We start from the raw sequence: 18568 nt of genomic DNA on the forward strand, positions 1-18568 counted from the left end.
TACCAGCTAGGAGCCGGAAAAAGGTGGGGCCTTGGTAAGCTCGCGATGTTTACCTCCGTTTGTCAAACAGGAAGCGAGGCTGAAAAAGAAAGCGGGATAGGAGTGGGCGTGGGGAAGCTCTTGCACATGCGCAGTGAGGCCTGTCTCACCGACCTTCAGCGGGGCCGTATACCACCATGTTTTCTCGGGCGGGCGTCGTAGGGGTCTCGGCCTGGGCGGTGCAGCCACAATGGTATGGCAGCTTGCGGTAGGAACGAAAGGGTGCAAGGGATGGAAGAACTCGATTAGAGGGAAGGGGAAGCGGGTGGAGGCGAGTGGGGCGCAACAAGGGTCTCAGGACGAGGCAGGCCCCTGGTCCCGCGGAGGCCCGGGCCTCAGGAAGCGCCTCCTATTCAGAGAGCTCACGCGAAAGGGCTCGAGAGACCACAAGGTCACGCCACTTCTCCTGAAGTGGGATGGGGCAGGATGAGGGCCACGAGTAATTGTCATCTTGTTCCTCGGGATTGAAACTTTAGTCCGAATTAATTTCAGGGCTGTCTTGTAGTCATTCATCGCATAAGTAATTGCGGAGCTCCTGTTCTGTACCAGGCAATGAGTATGGTGCAGTCTTTTTTCCTGGGCCCACAAAGTGAGGGGGAAGGGAGAACCAAAGGCAAGGTCTAGGGGAAGGTTAAGTTGTGCTTTAAATCCTTGACGGCTTTTGAAACTACCCAATGTTTGGCAGGGTTTGCATGGGCCAGTGTACAGCGGAGTTAACACTTTAAGAGCTGTTTGATTCAGGCAGAACGTTTATTAAGCACCTACCACGTAATAGGGGCTTTGTTGGGCACTGGTGAATCAAATAAGTGCCCTCGTGGGCCGAGGATAGTTTGGGTGCAAAAGAGACCTTAAAAAATATGTTGGCGAGGAAGAGAAAGACACCTTGCAGTATCCTGAAACCATTATGCCGAAGCAGTAGCCCTGCAAGGTCATGAAATTGTCCCAAGGTCCTGAGAGGAGGAGGAGGTAGATTTAAGTACCTAACTGCTGTGTAATTTTTAACAATTTTAAGCATTGGTTCCCGAAAAAAAATTGCATATTAGAAAGCGTAGGACGAATAGTCAGATAAAGGATGGTTTGTGGGACCATCTGGTAGGATGAAATGTCTTGATGCTAGTCAAAGTCTGGGACCATTTCAGACACAGTACTAAGGAGATTATTAGTTATAGGCTGGGTGTAGCAATTCCCTGGGTTTACAGTAAGGGAGAATTCAAGGAGCTATAACACTAAACTAGATTTTTGTATCCTAGTTTATGTGAAGGGACTATACAGTATTAATTGAAATAGGTATGTTTTTCATTAAGCAAAAAATTTAAAACAATAGACAAGATTTTTAGGGTAAGGAATTAATGTAATGCGAAGTGCCTGCATAAAAATGTTGGTGGATTTGCCATGGGAGTCAGTTTTTCCTAATATTGGAAAAGAATATTAATGAGAATTAGGAAGTTACCTTTGTTGAATTCTCAGTTGTGCCATTTGCAAATCACTTGGCACACATTTGTTAGGTTCCTGGTCTGCATTAAGTTGCTAAAGCGTGGTGGTCAACTAAACAAATAGACATGTTCTTAGTGATTTAGCTTACAGAACAGTTCTTGGCATGTGGTGGTGCTCAGCAAACATTCACCCTCCTTCCTTCCCTATCTTACTGTGTATTAATGTTACCTGTCAGTATATTTAAAACCTTGAGTGGTATCCGGGTTGATCTTTTTAAAATGTGAAGAGTTCCTGAAATAAGGACAACATATTTTGCATAACACTGTAGAAATAACCTTTTTTAAAATGCTGTAAGACAATTTGAAGATCTTTTAATAAAGAATTGTTTTAAATAAGAGCTCCTTAAGCCTGAGAGGGGTAATGCCACAGGCCTAAATTGGAACCTCAGTTATCAAATGAAGGTCATAGTCCCTGACCTTAATCTAATTAATCTAACCTTTGGAATATTGGTAGATTATGAATGTTCGTCAAACATTGGTATTCCACTGTGGAAAGCATGTTCTGTCTTTTTTGTGTTTTCTGTCACTCTTGAGGCCTGATGTCTTCCCTGTCTGTTCTACCCTTCCCTTCCCTTCCCATTCATTATAATTGACCTTTAAATTCAGAAATGAAAACCGTCTTAAGTACAGAATTAATTCGGAAGGGTACAAAAATACCCTTGCTTTAACAGAACCATGAAGGGGCATTCCCTTGGTTTTGGTTATTGGAAGCTTTTAAATGTGCAGTAGGTGGTTGTTAGTTTTTGCTTCAAGGAGGTTTCCGTGCTAACAACATTAAGCATGAGGCTAAATAAAATTGTGATGAAATTATTTTAATTGTTTAAGGGATCAGAAAGTACCTTAAACTTTTAGAAATTAACTTTTTTAAAAAAAGTAGCATTTAAGACAATGGAAATGAGAAATTTGAGGAAAAGAGTCTCTGCTTTTTCTGTCTCAAATTAGGGGAAAATACATCTCTATTTCCTACTGTTTATACACTCTAAAATGGAACATTTTATGATAAAAGACCAGTGGCCATAAATTGAACTAGATACATTGAAAAGAAAGAGAGATGGCATTTCAGGAGAGAAATGGAAGATTTTTATCTGAAACTAAGAGCAGATATTTACTTAATAAATAAAAAGTGCGAGGCAGCAGAGTATAGTTTAAGATGGACTGGAGCCAAACCGCTGTGGTGTATATCCTGACTGCGTCTCACCTGGCTGTGTGACCTTGGACAAATTAATGTCTATGTCTCTGTATCATTTCTTTGTCCATTAAGTAGAGGTGATGATACTACACAATTAATGGGTTAGTGTGAGGATTAAATGAGTCAGTATTTGTAAAGAACCAAGAGCAGTGGAAGACATGCTGGTGTGGATCCAGGTGCATCAACTGAAAAATTAAAATGAATTTATAACGATGATGTCTGTGTAAAATACGTGAGAAGGCTTATTGTGCTTGTGAATGAAGACTCCATCATGGGCGATGGTGAAGAAGTGCGAGGGAGTCATTTTTTTGGTTGAGGGGCAGGTGGTGGACTTCATGCAGGCATTCAATATTAGAATTAGACATACTTCATAATTTTCCTTAATTTTAGTGAATGCTGCTTCCTTGATTTTTATATTATACAGCATTTATATGCTCCTTAAAATTCTTTGATAAATCATTCATCCAGCATCCTTGCTGACTTCCTCCACACTGCCTTCTGCAGCTTTCCTAACAATGTTGTACAGTGAGCAGATAATGGTAATCCACAATCTGTGTGATTTTTTTCCATCCACATTTCTAGTTTCTCAATATCCTAAATGAATATCAAGACAGGGTGCAATTTTCCAGAACATAAAACTGATTCAGAAGTTTTGGTTTGCAAATACTCTATATTCAGTAGACAGGGCAAGCTAGAGATTTTAAATCAGCTCATGGTTATTCTGTACTCAAATTGTACTTAAAAAATAAAATTGTAAAATAGATTGACATCTTTTTTAGAAGTAAGCAGAGACTAAACATGAGAACGCTTCAAAATAGAAAATTAGGCCATGAGCAAAGCATGAAGAATCACAAAAGATCCTACCTTTTCATACCTCATTTGGGACACTATGGAAACCAAAAACATTGTGTTCATCCAAATATGGCATGCAATTCAAATTTGTCCACATCTTACTCTCTGACTAGAAACTTGTGTCGGTTAAGTTGGACTGTCAGCCTATAACCATAACGTCCAACTGTCACTGTTTATAATCTATAAATTTAGAGTGTTTGGAGTGAAAAAGTCCTTATACCAAAAAAGGGGTCAGTTTTCAAGTGCTATTTGTTAATGGAATGGTCATTATGTCTGATAAGTCTGTACACAAAATAGCAGTGCTTGTCAGCATTTAACAGCTTTAATCTTTAGTAAATCCATTCTAACCAAACCAATATTTTCACAAAGTCTCCTTCCTCTTATTTCCATATTTTTCTTTAGCAGTGTGATACCAGTAGTAAGATAAGTCGAGATTTCTAAAGATGACTGTTTTGGTTATGACCTTTCAGACTTTTATGCACGTAAACACAATCACAACAATGGGATCAGATAACATTCCATGTCATAACTTGCATTTTAAAGTTATTATTAATAGACTGTATTTTTAGTACAATTTTAGACTTATAGCATTCCATATATCCACACCCCTCTTCGAACAGTATCCCCAATTATTAACATCTTGCATTAGTGTGGTATATGTACAACAATTAAGGAATCAGTATTAATACATTATACACCAAGGTCCAGAGTTTAAGGTCACTCCTATTGTATAGTTCTATGGGTTTTCATAGATGCATAATGACATTTGCCTATCATTATAGTATCATACAGAGTATTTTTGCTGCCCTAAAAAATCTGTCCCCCAAATCCTGGCCACCACTGACCTTTTTACTGTTGGTATAATTCTTTCAGGAATGCCATATAGGTAGAATCAGTATATAAAAACCTTTAAAGATTGGGTTCTTTTTATTTCTGAGTAATACTCCATTCTGTGGATTTACCAGTTTATCCATTCATTCACATTGAAGGACACCTTGGTTACCTCCAGTTTTTGATGAACATGAGTAAAGCTACTATAAGCTTCATGTGCTGGTTTTTGTGTAGACAAACGAGAAGTTTTCAGCAAAATAGGTTAGATACTAAGGAGCATGATTGCTGGATCATAAGTTAAACTATGTTTAAGATATGGAAGAAACTGTGAAACCATTTTTTTATTCCCACTGGTAATGAGAATTCCTTTTGCTCCATATCCTCCTCATCAGTTGGTATTGTCTGTTAAATTTTAGCCATTCTTACAGGTTTGTATTTATATCTCATTGTTTCAATTTGTAATTCCCTAATGACATAGGATACTGAACATCTTTTTATATGCTTATTTGCCTCCTGTATCTCTTTGGTGAGGTTTTTATTCCAGTCTTTTGCCCATTTTTTAAATTTGGGTTATATTATTGTTGAATTTTAAAAGTTCTTTGTATATGTTGGGTAATAGTCCTTTATCAGATACGTGTTTTGCAAATATTTTTTTCCAGTGTGTAGCTTGTCTTCTCATTCTCTTAACAGTGTCTTGAAGAGCAGAAGTTGTTAAATTTAATAAAGTCCAGCTTATCAATTATTTTTCTTTCATGGATCATGCTTTTGGTGTTTTACCTAAAAACCTGGCCAAACCCAAAGCATCTAGATTTTCTCCTGTCGTATCTCATAGAAAATTATAGATTTGTGTTTTATATTTAGATCTATGATCCACTTTGGGTTAATTTTTATAAAATGTGTAGAATGTTGTCTAGACTACTAGTTTTTTGCATATGTCCAGTGGTCCGGCACCATTTGTAGAAAACAGTAACCTATCTCCACATAATGACTTTTGCTATTTTATCAAACTTACATTGATGTATTTGTGTGAGTCTGTTTCTGGGCTCTCTGTTCTGTTCCATTGATCTGCTTAATGCCAGGGTGATCTGTCTTGTAATTTTATAGTAAGTCTCGAAATCAAGTAGTGTCAGTTCTCAGGCTTTGTTCTTCTTCACTATTGTGTTGGCTATTCTGGGTGTTTTGCCTTTTGATGTAGACATTAAAATTAGTTTATTGATAGTCACAACATAACTTGCTGAGGTTTTGATTGGAATTGTATTAATCTATAGATCAAGTTGGGAAGAATTGATGTATTAGCAACATTGAATCTTCCTATTTATGAATATGGAATCTCTTCAGTTATTTAGATCTTTCATTTCTTAGTTTTGCAGTTTTCCTCATATAGATCTTATGTATATTTTGTCAGGTTTATATACATCTTTGTGCTTTTTTTTAATTGTAGAGTATACATAGAATTTATCATCTCGACCATTTTTAAGTCTATAATCTATGTTGTTGTTTTTTTACCTTGAAACTTCAATTGCTCATAGCTGGTATAAAGAGAAGTGATTAAATTTTATATATACCTTACTATAATTGGTTATTAGTTCCAGGAGTTTTTTTGCCAATTCTTTGTGACATTCTACCGAGACAATCATATCACCTATGAACAAAGACAGTTTTATTTCTTCCCTCCCAGTCTGTGTCCTTTTATTTCCTTTTCTCGTCTTACTGTATTTACTAGGACATCCAGTATGATGTTGAATAGGAGTGGTAGGAGCGGAAGGACATCCTTGTCTAGTTCCCAGTCTTAGGGAGAATATTTCTACTTTCTCATCATTAAACACTAGAGTGTTTCGTAAATGTTATTTAGTGGGTTAAGGAAGTTTTCTACTTACTTTGTTAAGAGGTGATTTATCATGAAAGGGTATTACATTATATCAAATGCTTTTTCTACATTTCTTGATCATACGATTTTTCTTTAACCTGTTGACATGATGGATATTACCGTACTTGATTGTTAAATGATGAACCAACCTTGCATACCTGGAATAAATCCCACTTAGTTGTGGTGTGTAATTCACTTTAATATATTGTTGGATTCAACTTGGTAATATTTTGTTAAGGATTTTTGCCTCTGTTCATGGGAGTTATTATTCTCTAATTGTTATTTCTTGTGTTTATGTGGTTTTAATATTAGGATAATGCTAAGTAACCTCATAGAATTAGGAATGTCCCTCTGCTTCTAATCCTATTTCCACTTTCTTTTTGGGGGGAGGCATCAACTACTGTGTTTACTGATAGTTATAAACATGTATCTCAAATCCTCATATGTTACTCATACCCATTGCACATTTCCACCAGGTCCCATGGTCTTTTTAACTATATCATATACAAAAATCATTGTCCCCACGGAGGTCACCTGCACCCAGCATAATCTATCTCGGTTAATAACAACACTGTCCACTCAGGTCATTCAGTCAGAAAATTTTGGGTCATTCTTACCGTTTTCCTTTTCATTCTTAAGAATGTGATCTCACACTTAGTCTCTTGTTGGCTTTGCTGACATCTTAGTCCAGGTCCTTGTTTCTTCTGTCTGGAAGCCACAGCAGCCCCTGTCTAGTCTCCATGTCATCAGTATTCCAAAGTCATTTTGTGCTTTTCACTGCCATCCAAGATACACTGAAAAACTAAACTGATTTGTGGGCTTATAAACATTCATTACCTGATTCTTCAGTTCTTCCGTGGACCTTACTGGGCCAACATAGGTATTTTGTATGGATATAAGGGCTGGAAGATAATTTATGTTGGATAACATGTTGTTTTCCCCCATAGGACAGGGATCCTCTCATACTTACCTGTCAGTAACATTACATTTAAGTCTTATGTGTTATACTTTAAAGACTGTAGAAAACCTAATGTAAATTTTATGTACATCTAAGTTTTCATGAATCTCGTTTATGATAGTATACTGCTTGTGATCAGAGACCATGTCCTGAAGAATAGTTACTACTTAGTAAATGTTTATTGAATTCAGTTGGAGAAGCTAAGAATTGGTTGAAATAAACTGTACTTTCATCCTTTTGTTGTGTTAGAGTGTATAACTGTTATTTGAAAAGATTTTGGTGAACCGAGAAAGTCAAGGAATGCATTTTTTAGAGGTGGCTGACCTTGAGAGTTGAGTAGCCTAACGGGAAATAACTTTTCTGTTGGGAAAACAATACAGGCAAAGACATGGAGGTGGGGATAGAGCATGTGTGAATGCCATTGTGATTTCAGTGAAAAGTTTGTGTTAGGTCAAATAAAATGAGGCCTTTATTACAGCGATTGGTATCAGTATTAAGGAATTTAAAAATAAATATATATACATTCAGAGTCCTATATTTGAGTAGTTCTTTATGGGGTATTCTTTAAGTAAACATAGTAATAACTTTGAGAGTTTTTAAAGTTATATAATTGAGCCATCTTTTAAAAAAACTAAAATACTTTTATAACTTTTATTTTCAGGATCCAAGTTCGAAATATGGCAACTCTGAAAGATAGTAAGTACTTTGTTTCAATATGTGAATTAAGAAAAACTACATTTTGACAAATAACACTTTCAAAATTATGCTGCTTTTTAAAGCCCATTATTTATTTGGTCAAAACCGACAAAATTAATCTGTATCATATGTGTGGGTCACTGAACTTGTTTTAGAAAAGACCAGTGGGAGGTGACCATGGTGGTTCTGATTCTATTCTCTATAGAATGATAATGTTTTAATTAAGAAAAACTACTTGTAGATATATAAAAATGTAATGGAATATGTGGTTGAAGGCCATTTTCAATACCGTTTCATATTTTTAATGTATGATTTACCATTTTCTTGTGTTGTCAGCTGAGTTTGACCTTTTATTAGTGCTCATTCTAACATTAAGCCTAGTTTAGCATCATGCTGTTAATTGATGGTCTAAATGCTAATTATTCTACCTGGCAGTTTAGAAAAATACCATATTTCAGTATATTCACAAATGACATTATAACTTTTATCGTAACCTAGCACTTCCGTTTTTCAGTTACCAGGCGACTGAAGTCAATCAAAAACATCCAGAAAATTACCAAGTCTATGAAAATGGTAGCAGCAGCAAAATATGCCCGAGCTGAAAGGGAGCTGAAACCAGCTCGAGTGTATGGAATAGGATCTTTGGGTAAGATTAGAGTGTAATTCACAAATTATGAAGAGCTATTTAACATAAAGATGATCATTTCTAATGACTTCTATTTAGTGCTTACCATGATGGTGGGCCTATTTTGAGTATTTTACATGTACTCATTTTCCTTTTTTTTATTTTTAGAGGGGAAGGGAGGGAGAAAGGGAGAGAAACATCAGTGTGTGAGAGTTACATCCATTGGTTGCCTCTCGTATACCTCCAGCTGAGGACCCGGCCTGCAACACAGGCAAGTGCTGACTGGGGATCAAACTGGCAACCTTTCTGTTCACAGGCTGGCACTCAGTCCACTCAGCCATACCAGCCACAGCTCCATGTACTCACTTTTTACAGCAACCCTTTGAGGGTAGGAACTGATTCAGCCTCTGCTTTGCAGATGGAAAAAACTGAAGCTCATTGACATCAAGTAACTTGCCTGAGATCAGATACCTATTATGTTAACTTTTTAAGTACTCTGAAAAGTTTTCTACATTGTTCAGTGTACCAATAAAAGAATTTAGCAACATGGTGCATCAAACTCCAGTGCTTGATTTCATGCTATTAGTTCTGATGTGATATTTTAGGACTATGTGGTGGGGAAGAGGTGGTATGCTGCAGTGGAGAGTTGACCAAGTAATCATGGACATAGGTTATGAATACATATGTGAGTGCAGTGTTTAAATATCAACTATAAAGTGAAACTTGCTCATTTCTAAATTAAAGAAAATATGTCTATATATTATCTGTGTATCAGAAGTAAATTGGTCTATGCAGTTTTCTTGTGTTCTTCCATATTTTTTAAACGTACATTTATACTGCTAAAGAAAATTTTCTCGAGGAAATGATAGAGCACTAGGCCTCAGTGGAAATGGCTCCTTGGTTTAAAACAACATACTTAGTTTCACTTAGAGGAGAGTTGCTAAGTTGTTAGGTTTTAGTAATTCTTATCAGCTGCAGCTATTGGATTTCATGTCTCCTTCCCTGCCTAGCACAATACTAAGCATCTAGTTGGAGGCTCAGCAGGTGTTCATTGGTAAATTACTCTGTAGTTATGTGAAAAAAGAAAGTCATTTTACTTGGTGGTATTGACAAGTTAATAAATTTGTTACCCTTCAAAAGTCTATAACCACAAAATTATCTAATAAAGAAGAAACTGGCTTAGATATCTGATTCTAGTATTTATGAGAAATACCAAAACTCCAACTTGAAGTTGCCAATCAGCTTCTAAAGTCCTTCAAACTAAAAATACACTAACTGGTAAATATTAAATGACTAATCAATTTAAATACTTAAAAGTGTTGCCCTAGCCGGTGTGGCTCAGTGGTTGAGTGCTGGCCTGCGAATCAGAGGGTTGCCAGTTCAATTCCCAGTCTAGGGCACATACAAGCCTGGATTGTGGGCCATGTGCCCAGTAGAGGACACGTGAGAGGCAACCACACAATGATGTTTCTCTCCCTCTCTTTCTCCTTCCCTTCCCCTCTCTAAAAAATATATAAAATCTTTTTTAAAATGTAAAGTAGGTATTTTATACTGTATAATATAAGAAGAAACTTAAAAGAAATATTCTCCCCACTCTACTCAACTTTGGAGTTGAACATCTCTGCTTTTTGTTGAGGGTCTCTGGTATTGAAACTTGAAAATCATTGCTCTATACTGAAAAAGGTAGTAATAGGAATTTTGTTGAAATGGGTGAATGTGGCAGCCATGAAGATGAACCTTGCGACTACAGTGAGCACTAGCTGCTAAAGTCCATCCTGCATTTGCTTCCATGCCATGCTTTCTGTGGCCTGCTGCTGGCCTGCACCTGAGCACAGGCTGATACAGGTAGGCGTGTTCTTGGGAGACCTAGGATTCTCAGCAACCTTACTGACTTCCCTTAAATTGTACAGTGATCTGGGAAGCTGCCCCTCAGCCTTTCTTTCCATGGCTCAGACCTGCATCATGGTATGATGACTCTGACTTCCTGTTTTCTCACAGACATATCGCCTAGTCAAGTCCATGTATATTTTGTCCTACTGAATCTTCTCTTGGCCTTTGCTTCTTGGAAAACTAGACCACCAAAGTAAGGTTGTTAAAATAACACCCAAAATGAAATTGGCATCATTATTTTAATATCACCAGTTTTTTTATTTTATCCTCACCTGAGGATATTATTGATTTTTATAAGAGCTTGATATGCAAATTATATAAACAGGTCAGCAAAGATTTGCTTCCTGGTTTTTTTCGGGCTTGTTGTGTACTGAGGGTTTACATTATTTAGAAGTTTGATAGTAAATAAGTTGTTACACCTCTATAATTCTGGCCTCATTAAAAGTTCTTTAATGGTACCAGAGATATCTTTTAGTCAGTATTTAAGATAAAGTTGCCATTAATGGGTCCTTAGGAACCTTTGTTATATAGAGATTTAAACCTTTTTGGTTTTAATTTTAATTTTAATTTTTAATGGAATAAGTAGATGGGGAGTTTTGATTATATTAGTCAAATGCCACCTAAATTGAAATGCATCATTTTGAAAACAGCCAGCTTTTTTGTATTTAGGATTACTGTATTTAGTATGGATTACATATAAAAATTCTTGCTGTGCTTTTTGTTTGTTTTAAAGCTCTATATGAAAAGGCTGATATTAAGGGCCCTGAAGAAAAGAAGAAACACCTCCTTATCGGTGTATCCTCAGATAGAGGGCTTTGTGGTGCTATCCATTCCTCAGTCGCTAAACAGATGAAAAATGAGGTGGCTACGCTCACAGCAGCTGGGAAAGAAGTTAAGATTGTTGGAATTGGAGATAAAATCAGGGGTATACTTTATAGGTAATTTAAATATATATTATGGGTAAAAGGGTGCTTTATATGCTTTTTGTTTTGTTTTTATTTTACCAGTATATACTAGAACGTATAGATTTCCCCCATTTTCTACTTGTGTTTCGCTTCTTCATCCAAGCCGTAAGTGGAATGCAATGTTAATATCAGAAGCTATTGACATTTTTAAAAGTGAGGAATGAACTCTGGGGAGCTATCATCACAGTCTAGAAATGTCAGAATGAACAACAGTTAATTAGGACTAGAAGAAGAAAAATAAAGGCATAGAGAAATACAAAATAAGAAAGGCCAATTTATTAGTCTTTAAGTTCTGTGCAGGTGCTGAAGAAAAGTAATAGCCATGATAATGTATGGAACAACTTAATTCAGTGAACAACTCCCCCACCCCAAGCAAAAAATACTTGATCTGTAGTGATTTCTTCCTTATTTTCCTTGTTCTTTTAGAAGAAAAAAATCCATTGAACTATTTTATGTGTTCTCTTTTATATCTCATAGGACTCATTCTGACCAGTTTCTGGTGACATTCAAAGAAGTGGGAAGAAAACCCCCTACTTTTGGAGATGCATCAGTCATTGCCCTAGAATTACTAAATTCTGGGTATGAATTTGATGAAGGATCTATCATCTTTAATCGATTCAGGCAAGAAAATTTTAGAAGTCAAAACTTTTTATATTTATGTTCAGATTTTAAAGTAAGTAAATGTTTAATAGTTTAAAAGTTATTATTTTGAAATTTGCATTTGTTGTCATTTCTAGGTCTGTCATCTCCTACAAAACAGAAGAAAAGCCCATCTTTTCTCTTAATACTATTGCAAGTGCTGGTACGTAGTTTATGTATGACAGGTATTTTTCCACATAGAAAGGGGAGATTTGTACATTTAGGAAAATAGTTTGTCAGGAGCAGAATGATGGTGAGCTGTTTCTATCACCATTTATTAATGGCTTCCATGATGTATTAATCTGCATTGTTTGGCTACTCTTACTCTTCTTCCTTCATTAATTGAACAAATAAGTATCTATTGAGGGCATTCATTAGATATGTTTTCTGTCCTTGAGTTAGCCTAGCTAGACATTGGCTTTGCAGTCTCTGTATGCAAACTCTACCTTAAACTCCAGTTAATTTGAAGCTCTAGAATAGAGATTAGAACAGTGTTCACAGCGCTTCTATACATTGGCCCAGTAAGTTTTTGTTTTATCGTTTGAATAGAGTCACCATTGCTCAGTGAAGCATGCTAGAAACCTTATTCTGGAAATGACTTTATTTTCCTAAGGCCCCTATTGTGTATCATGTTTCATCTATTCTTATTCTAAGATGTAGACTTGTTTACATCTCTGAAATTGGGATGCTTCTCCTAGTCAACAGCGTATCATTTTTAATTGGCTATGTTACTTTCTTAATGTTACATCAGATATGGATCATAACCTGTAGCATCTTAAGTTTGATGAAACAGCAATGTTTTCACCATGTTACCCTAATGAAACATTTTTTTTGCTCTTGTTTTTCCTTACTGACACTTTCTGATTTCTCCAATAATCAAAAGGCTGAATTGAAATTTTTGTATTATATCAGTTTTTGTTCTTAATTTATTGGGGAAAAAAACTGGCTTTGTGCCAGGCACTCAAATAGATGTTATCTAGATAACATCATGACCATGAAATGTAGTAGTTATTTTAAATATACAGTGCTTTGTTTACATATTTTGCTGAAAATCTGTTGTATTTGACATTGTAGGAATAGATGAAACTGTTAGAACTGAGTCTTTTGACCTTACACATATTTCTGCTCAGTAATTATAGAGGATTTTTATAACAGTAAATCATTTTGATTAAATCGGTCTGTACTGATTTAAGTCAGAGATATTTACCACTTGTTTTAACAGAGAGCATGAGTATCTATGATGACATTGATGCTGACGTACTGCAGAATTACCAGGAATACAGTCTGGCCAACATCATTTACTATTCTCTGAAGGAATCCACCACGAGTGAGCAAAGTGCCAGGATGACAGCCATGGACAATGCGAGCAAGAATGCTTGTAAGCACACAATAGATTTCTGAGAAAATTCTGTTATGAGAGTAGCATGAAGACCCTTATATCAAAAACATGACCATTCTTTAAGTAGATCAAGAAGCAACAGAGCCTAGGACCTAGTCCTGGGCTTTACTGCTGGTACCATGAGACTTTTGACCAAATACTATCTTTTTCCTTGAATTTTCTCATCTGAAAAAATAGAGGAGTAATACTGTCTGCCTTAAAGGAGGTATATCTTACTTGGTAGGCAATAAATTTCCAAGTGCTTGAAAAAGGTATCTCACCAGATATTTTAAAATATCATCTTGAACTTTCGGGAGGACAACATTGGCATCATTCCTCTCTCTCCCGCAAAACAAAAACAAAAAAAAACACCCCCAAATCATATTGTTATATTAAGCAACATATATCTATGAATAAATTAATGAAATAATTCCTTTCTAGTTATATTGTCTAATCTTTTTGTTTTGTTTGTAGCTGAGATGATTGACAAATTGACTTTGACCTTCAACCGCACCCGCCAAGCTGTCATCACAAAGGAGCTGATTGAAATCATCTCTGGTGCTGCAGCTCTGTGAGTACTTGTAGATTGCCTTCCGAGAGTTTTTGTTCTCGTATCTATATGTCTGTTAGTTAACCTTTGGATGTTTAAAAGTTTTAGGATTTGTTTTGTGTGTTAAAGATGCAGTGATCAGTTTCTTAGTCTTATATCCCTACTGTTAGTATATAAAAATTTGGTGAAAATGGAATGTCTGGTTTATTATTGTCAGGCTTAGTTTCTTATTTTAGGAATCAATATATTGCTAGCTTTCACTTTCCTAAAGCATTAGGAATAGGGATGTGGATAATTCAGTATCATTTATAAAATCTCTCTTTTAAGTTTTTTTATATCAGTACCATAAGATAGCGTACCACTTTCCTCAAGAGAATATTGTTTGTGAAACCAGGATTAAGATAATGAGACTTCTATTAAAAAAATTATTAATTGCACACTCACTATATGCAGAGTATAATTGTTAATGAATGTGATCCTTGCAAGGCATTTGTTGTCTAACAGGATTAAACAATGCAGATAATTGTGATGAAGGATCAAATGTGTAGAAGTGTCTTTGACTCGCTCTTTGTCCCTTCCTACTAATTGGTCACCAAGTTCTCTAAGTTTTACTTTCTGAATAGCCCATGACTTTCCCCTTTATGCTTGTTTAATGCAGATCCTTGTCATTTCTCTCCAGAATTAAAAAATATGTATTTTGAGAGTCCTTGAAGTACCTAACCCTGTGCTAGGCACTGAGGATGTAGCAGTGACAATATTTGCCCTCAAAAAAGCTCACAGCCTTAACAGGGAGGATAGACATTATATTTGAAATTGTAGTAGAATGGAAGTCAGCAAACTGAGGCACAGAGCCAAGAATGGTTTTCTTTTACTTTATTATTTTTATTGATTTGAGGGAGAAACATCGATTTGTTGTTCCACTTATTTATGCATTCATTGATTGTTTCTTGTGTGTGTCCTGACCGTATGTCGAACCACAACCTTGGTATATCTGGAGAACACTCTAACCAACTGAGTTACCAGCCAGGGCCTGGTTTTCATATTTTTAAAGGGTTATAAAAAGAGAGATAGTATGTGACCCACAAAGCCTCAAGTACTTACTGTCAGCCATTCACAGAAAAAATTGCTGACCCAGTGACAGAGTGGTATGACGAAGATAATAGAACCCATTCTCTCATATTCCACAGAAACAGCTTCACTTGATGTATGTGTATATGAACCTATGGTTTCTGGCCACCAACACTCTGTAGTCTAGCCTCTTACCAGTGCCATTTCTCACTTCCCTGAAACTTGAGCCACACTGATCTACTTCCAGTTCTACAAACATATCATGCTCTTTCACCTTCAGAGTGGCACGTGTCTTTCCCTCAAATGTCATTCTTTTCTCTCCTTGCACCCTTGGTACTTCATTGGACTGACTCCTGTTTATCCTTCCTAACTTAGCTGGGGGAATCCTTTCCTCCAGAAAGCCCTCTTGCATAGTTTAGGTGGGGTACCTCTCTGCAGCATCCTGTGCTTCCCTTTATCAGCACTTAACATTTTATTAGGAATTGCCTTTCTGTGCTCCTACGGCTTAGGAGGGACTGACTGTCTTACTTTTGTAGGCCCATCACCTGCACATACTTCCTCAATAAATTGTGGTCAAGTGAATGAAAAACATGCCATCATAAGTATATTAAGAACTGGAAGTTCAGAAGAGGGAGAAGTAATATTTTATTGATTATGTGAAAACATAGGTCCGTGTTTAAGAATTAAGGAAGGTTCATCACTAAGGTGAAATTTAAATTGGTTCTTAAGGATTGTCTCTCGAGGATAGAAACTGGGGAGAATGCTCAAGAGACACAAATAAAACCTACTGAGACCATTCTATAAGTTACTAGTTGTATCCATCGGCTTTGCTATCTTAAGGATCCTTCCTTGATGACTAACCCATCACTCAGCCTGGTCACTAATGTTTTAGTAGCATCATAGACTACTGTGCAATGTGTGGCCCTGCCACTTAATGTCTTGTTAAACTTGGTTAAGATACGCCTCTGCAACTCAATTTTGTCATCTAGAACATGGGGACTAATTCAAGGATTAAATAATTATATTACTCATTATCCTGCTTGTTATATGTCTTAATGCCAATGCTAAGCCAGTTTCTTTTTGGATGGCAAGTGTGGGAAGGCCTGAAGGAAAGACTGCATTCTGAAGGTTCAGGGGGCTGTAAGACACAGAGAACCAGGGTTCTTTTCTTGCTTTTAAAAAAGGAAAGCTAGAAATAAAGTGTTGAGGATACACCTTATGCCAAATTGCAGACTAGAGTCTTTCTAGATTAGAAATGTGGGAAACTTGACTACAAAGCAGCAAATCAACGGAAATAAGGAGCAGAAGATTAAGACATAAAACTGAGAATAAAAGGACTCCAATAATTGGAAATTATTAAATTGTCACCCTTTAGAAAGGCCTTCTACATCCTTTGTAAAAAGTCAGCTCTGGCCCTGATCAGTATGGCTTGTTGGTTGGGTGTTGTCCTGCAAAGCAAAAGGTCGCTGGTTTGATTCCTGGTCAGGGCACATGGGCACCTCCAGTTGGAGGTGCACCAGAGGCAACTGATCTATGTTTCTCATATAGATGTTTCTTTATTTGTTTTTCTCCTTCCCTTCCCCTCTCTTTAAAAATAAACAATCTTTTTAAAAAAGGTAGCTCTATAGTCCCAAGGTTGGATTGTTTTTATGAGTGGACTTGCATGCTTTCTAACATATCAGTTTATTCTGGTTAAAGACTTTAATGATGTTTAACACAAACACATTTGGCTCTTTAGTAACAAAATAAAAAGCATGAATAAACCACAATATTTGAGGTGTCAAATATTAGTTGCCAGCCTAAAATTTATAATATATTGTATGCTATTTATAGGAAAAGTGATTTCAATTATACTTTCAGTCTTGACTACTTGCATGAATATGGCTTTATTGCTTCTAACCAGATTGAGATCTGTAACTTTTTTTATATACTGATTGACTCTGTTTTAAAGGAGTATTTTGGTAAGTATGTGATATTCTCAAGGTAACAAATAAGTAAACAGACTTCTTTAGTTGGAAATTGTACATGAATTAACTAGCATGGATTGCCCTTTGACCAGCTTGTTTGTGTTTGTCTTTTTCTTCTAATATAATAACCAGGGATTAATGAAAATCGAGTTTCGTCCTCAGACAAGAGGTAAAGTGGTAATATTTCACACACTCTCCCCATACTCCTTTCAGAAAATTTACCCGCCGTTAGAGCTGAAGATAATTTAGCAGCGGTGACACTGATGAGAGGTTTAGATTGCTAGGCCTGTTTACAGTAGCAGCCAACTTATGGGAGCACATGGGTGGGTAATGCTGGGGAGCTAGTTTGAGATATTAAATATAGATTGGGGGAAAGTGATGGATCTCAAGCTTAAACAACAGCAAGATTCTCATCTTTTTATGTGTTCATGCCATTAGGATATCACATTCTGAAAACTCTGTCAGATACTCTCAAGAATAAGACTGAAGTAGACAAATAACATTATTATGGAAGTGGTCTTGCCCTCATGGATTTCATGAACGGGTCCCCAGACCAAAATTTGAGAACCACTAGTGTAGAGTAACATGTAAACTCAGTTCTTTAACCCCCACTTTTAAATATGAGTCATCTCTTTCAAAGTTTTTATAGGCTGCTATTATAACATTTATTAAAATAATGCCATGGGTTAATAGAAACAACAAAGAACCAAAGAATTAAAATACAAGCTATGTTAAATCCCAACTAAAACCCCAAAGTATCTAATGTGTTCATTCATAAGCTAATTAAAAAGCCCAAGAAAGACAAGACACCCAATATAATACTCAAAAACAATTGGCAATTTTCAGTTATCAAAAGAGTGGATTTTGCATTTTATATTCTTTTCTCAAGAAAAAATTTTTTGAGTGTTGTATAACATATATATATAAAGATACAAAAATACATTATAAACTTCTAACAATGGCTGTAGGTACATTACCTTGCATGTTTCTCATAGGCCATTGGTTGGTTATGGTACGTGACAAAAACATATGTCAGCTGTATGGTAACATACAAGCAACACTCCCTGTATTATCTCTTGATGTCATTATTTTTTCCAAAAATACTGCTTAATTTTTATTCCATACTTTGTTTTTCAGGTAAAGAAGAAAAATTCAGCCAGCTGATTTGTTTTTAGCTTAACTGCTGTCCTGGTCAGAAGAAATTGTTGGTCCATTGTTTAAATTACCAAAGACAGCAAGATATTTGTAAATTATCTTACAATAAACAGCTTACAATAAAAAAAAAATCACTGTGTTAAAACTATTAACATGCTATTATTAGGTTTGGGGTTTTGCTTATTTGTTTGCTATTTTTGATAAGATAATTGAAGAGGCTCTTCTGAAACAACCTTAATTAAAATCTGGCCTCTTTGAGGTCAGGGCAGAAGGAAGAGGTGAGAGGCCACAACCTCAGCCCAGCTCCCATCCTTCTGCACCTTCAAAGAACAGTCAACACAACGGGGTAAATATATGATTGCAGGTATTCATTGTTCTTCATGTGTGCAATATAAAAATTCCAGGC

The 18568-nt window shown here is 36.2% G+C and overlaps 1 protein-coding gene across 5 annotated transcripts; it reads left to right on the plus strand.

Moving 5' to 3' along the window:
* Nucleotides 1-64: 64 nt before the first annotated feature.
* Nucleotides 65-18293, plus strand: ATP5F1C (ATP synthase F1 subunit gamma). Of its 5 annotated transcripts, none has more exons than XM_028506755.1 (10): nucleotides 65-232; nucleotides 7891-7925; nucleotides 8440-8571; nucleotides 11174-11378; nucleotides 11883-12026; nucleotides 12143-12207; nucleotides 13267-13422; nucleotides 13897-13993; nucleotides 17140-17176; nucleotides 18145-18293. In XM_028506755.1, exons 1-9 carry the CDS (start codon nucleotides 177-179, stop codon nucleotides 17144-17146), a joined length of 897 nt encoding a protein of 298 aa, XP_028362556.1. In that variant the 5' UTR covers nucleotides 65-176; the 3' UTR covers nucleotides 17147-17176; nucleotides 18145-18293. The 5 variants fall into 5 exon arrangements, with proteins under 5 accessions (XP_028362556.1, XP_028362557.1, XP_035880439.1 ...); XM_028506753.2 differs by having other exon boundaries at nucleotides 123-247; XM_036024546.1 differs by lacking the exon at nucleotides 17140-17176 and having other exon boundaries at nucleotides 122-247.
* The last annotated feature ends 275 nt before the right edge of the window (nucleotides 18294-18568 follow it).

This window comes from Phyllostomus discolor, chromosome 1 (genome assembly GCF_004126475.2).
Source record: "Phyllostomus discolor isolate MPI-MPIP mPhyDis1 chromosome 1, mPhyDis1.pri.v3, whole genome shotgun sequence".
In the NCBI taxonomy this organism is placed as follows: domain Eukaryota; kingdom Metazoa; phylum Chordata; class Mammalia; order Chiroptera; family Phyllostomidae; genus Phyllostomus; species Phyllostomus discolor.